Source organism: Pithys albifrons, chromosome Z (genome assembly GCF_047495875.1).
Source record: "Pithys albifrons albifrons isolate INPA30051 chromosome Z, PitAlb_v1, whole genome shotgun sequence".
NCBI classification, from domain to species: domain Eukaryota; kingdom Metazoa; phylum Chordata; class Aves; order Passeriformes; family Thamnophilidae; genus Pithys; species Pithys albifrons.
The window spans coordinates 61,983,925-61,986,793 of record NC_092497.1 but is presented as its reverse complement, the minus strand read 5'-3'; the positions used below and the strand labels follow the sequence as shown (position 1 = coordinate 61,986,793).

Sequence of the window (2,869 nt, the reverse complement as noted above, 5' to 3'; positions counted from 1 at the left end):
TGCATCAGGGTTGCACAGGTTGAGTCGGGGCTGTGCGAAGACTGTTTTTCCAGTGGCATTTTCCACAATAATTAACACCAAACATGCAGGAAGGCATCTTGCCCTGCCGTGTTGGTGCAGGCTGATGGTGCAGGTCCACAGTTAGACCTCTGGCACGTTGCTGTGTTCCTGTTAAAGACACAAGCTTTGATAGCTAAAGCCCAATTGGGTGGTTATCATGGAAAAAAACCAAGAAAGGCAGAAATGGCAAAAATAGCAGACCAAGGTTATTTCCTGGCTGTACATTACAGCAATCAGCAGTAGGGCCTTGGAACAGCCCCCCAGACATGCAGGGCCAGGCAAGCCAGAGGAGCTCCTGTTCCTCCAGGGTCATCCTGCTCTGCCAGCTGCTCCTGCCAACCAATAGGTGCAGGGAAAACAGGCAAAACCACTGCCCAGTGAGCCCCTCCTCGTGTCCTCTGCATCAGGAACCTGTCACAGCAACCACACAGAGCCAAACTCCTTCACGTGGATCCAACCACTGCATAATTAATGCTTGATTCAGCCTATCCCTACGTGAATGAAGAGCAAGTGACTTGCCAGAAGAGCTCTCCAGAGGCAATGCCAGTGCCAGGAGTGACGCCCCTTCCCTGGCTGGGCTGTGCTGTGGCCCCACACACCTGGGCCCTGCCCACCCTTTGCAGCATCCTTCACATCATTCCCTGATCCCTGTGCCATCCCTGCACATCATCCCTGATCCCTGTGCCATCCCACACATCCCTGCAGCATCCTGCACATCCCTGATCCCTGCACATCCCTGCAGAATCCTGCACATCCCTGATTCCTGCAGCATCCTGCACATCCCTGATTCCTGCAGCATCCTGCACATCCCTGATCTCGTAGCATCCCACACATCCCTGCAGCATCCTGCACATCCCTGATCCTGCACATCCCTCATCCCTGCAGCATCTTGCACATCCCTGATCCCTGCACATCCCTGATCCCTGCAGTATCCTGGACATCCCTGCAGCATGCTGCACATCCCTGATCCCTGCACATCCCTCATCCCTGCACCGCAGGACCAGCCACACAGTGCTCGTGTTTGCCCAACCCATCCCCACCCAGCGCCCCGCCATGGGACACTTGCCACTAGAAGAGGTTCCTCCAGCCCAGCCACGGACAATTCCAGGGATGGGGCATCCACAGTTTGCCTGGGCATCCTGAGCCATTGCCTCACTACCGTCAAAGCCAAGAATTTCTTCCTAATCACCCCTCTTTTAGTGTAAAACCATCCCCCTTGTTCAGTCACGATCTTCCCGTGCAAGACCGGCCTCTCCCTGTTTTTCACACGCTCACATTATCGCCGGGAAGCCGCGAAAAGAGCCTTATCCTCTCGAGGGCGCGGCGCGGGACTACATTTCCCGTGAGGCTTTGCGGGGCGCGACGAAAGTACGTCACGGACGGCGCCGGGAAAGAGCCCCGTCCGGCCCCAGCATGGCGGCGTTGCGGGTGCTGCGGCCGCGCCGGGCCGGGATCAGGGTCGGCATCGGCATCGGCATCAACCCCGCGGGGCTCAGGGCGCTCTGGGGCGGCCGCAGGTACCGCGGGACACCGGGGGTGGCTTCTGAACCACCCCGCGGGCCGTGACCCCTGCCCTGATCCCACCCACCAACCTCCCCCCGCCCCCAAACCAGGTCCCTCGGGTTGTGTCCAGGCGGCCCCGGGATGTCCTTAGGGAAGGAGATTCCATTGGATCTGTGGGCGACGGGTGCCCACCGAAGTGCACTGCTGGCGGGCGGGCGTGGTGGTACAGAGTTGGGGTCTTTAGTGCTGTCACCTGCCTCTGTTCGGGCAGGGAAAAGAGGGATTTCGCTGGAATTTAAAATAGCGATTCCTGAGCAACATTTTACATGCGACCGTGGATGGGTTGTTGACTCGAATGTGGCATGTTGAGCAAGTCATGTTTTCTGGTTAAAGCTTGTGATGATATTTTTGGTTTTGCATGTGGGCACTGATTTCTGTAGTAGTGGTTATTTTGGGGGTATTTTTTGGTTTGATTTTTTTGGGGTTTGTTTTGCTTTGCTTTGAATTTTTTCTACCCACGTCAGGATAGAAAATGCAGCTGTAACTGAATAAACAAGTAATTAATCTGGTTAAGGGGGTGTTTCCACTCAGACCAGTGAAATAAAGTGGGCAGGTGATGGGTCTGCAGGGGCTGCTTGTGTGGTGAGCAGCGCTTGGGGAAATCCCCAAATTTTTGCCTCTTTTGTTCCTCATGGATGCGGGATCTGCTCTGTGTGAACTGTCTGGGTCAAGTCAGCTTTAAAACACTTTGAGCAGGAACCTGCTCTGATCCAGCCTTAAGTTGCCCAGAGGTTAAAAATGCTTCTGTTCCAGGAAGGAGGAGAAAGAAGTGGAAGCAGAGAAGGTGGTTCCTGAGGAGCAGAGGAGCGAGCCCAGCCTGCTGTGCCCCCCGCCCCGCAGCCGCAGTTACGTCCCCCCGCAGGACCTGCGGGACCGCCTCGAGTCCCACGTCCGGGAGGTGTTCGGGCCGTCCCTTCCCCAGGACTGGGAGCAGACACCCCTGCGGGAAAACAGGCTGAAGTTCCGGCTGCTGGCCGGGCTGGCGGCGGAGCTGGGACACGCCGTGCCCAATTCCCAGCTCCACCTGATGCGCCGCGCCGAGGACGTGCTGAGTTTTTACCGCACCCCCGTGAAGGACGCGACCAAGTTCGATGAACTCGTGGCCGCGGAGCTGCCCCCGAACTTGAAGATCATGTGGAACCAGTGAGTCCCCCCACGGAGCGACCCTGCAGAGCAGCGGCAGCGCCCCCTCACTGCAGTGAAACGGGTGAATTCCACTAATAAAAGTTCCGAGTTGTGCTCTGGA

At 57.0% G+C, this 2,869-nt stretch overlaps 1 protein-coding gene across 1 annotated transcript; it reads left to right on the top strand.

Annotated features, from left to right (window-relative positions):
- The first annotated feature begins 1,451 nt into the window (after positions 1 to 1,451).
- MRPL50 (mitochondrial ribosomal protein L50) lies at positions 1,452 to 2,869 on the top strand. The gene is made up of 2 exons (XM_071580645.1): positions 1,452 to 1,577; positions 2,377 to 2,869. Exons 1-2 carry the CDS (start codon positions 1,474 to 1,476, stop codon positions 2,768 to 2,770), a joined length of 498 nt encoding a protein of 165 aa, XP_071436746.1. The 5' UTR covers positions 1,452 to 1,473; the 3' UTR covers positions 2,771 to 2,869.

Bases quoted from the DNA above. Each gene is read 5' to 3' on its own strand.
- MRPL50 (XM_071580645.1), top strand. From the start codon at position 1,474: ATGGCGGCGTTGCGGGTGCTGCGGCCGCGCCGGGCCGGGATCAGGGTC. The intron at 1,578-2,376 runs GTACCGCGGGAC...CTTCTGTTCCAG, and splicing joins GCGCTCTGGGGCGGCCGCAG to GAAGGAGGAGAAAGAAGTGG.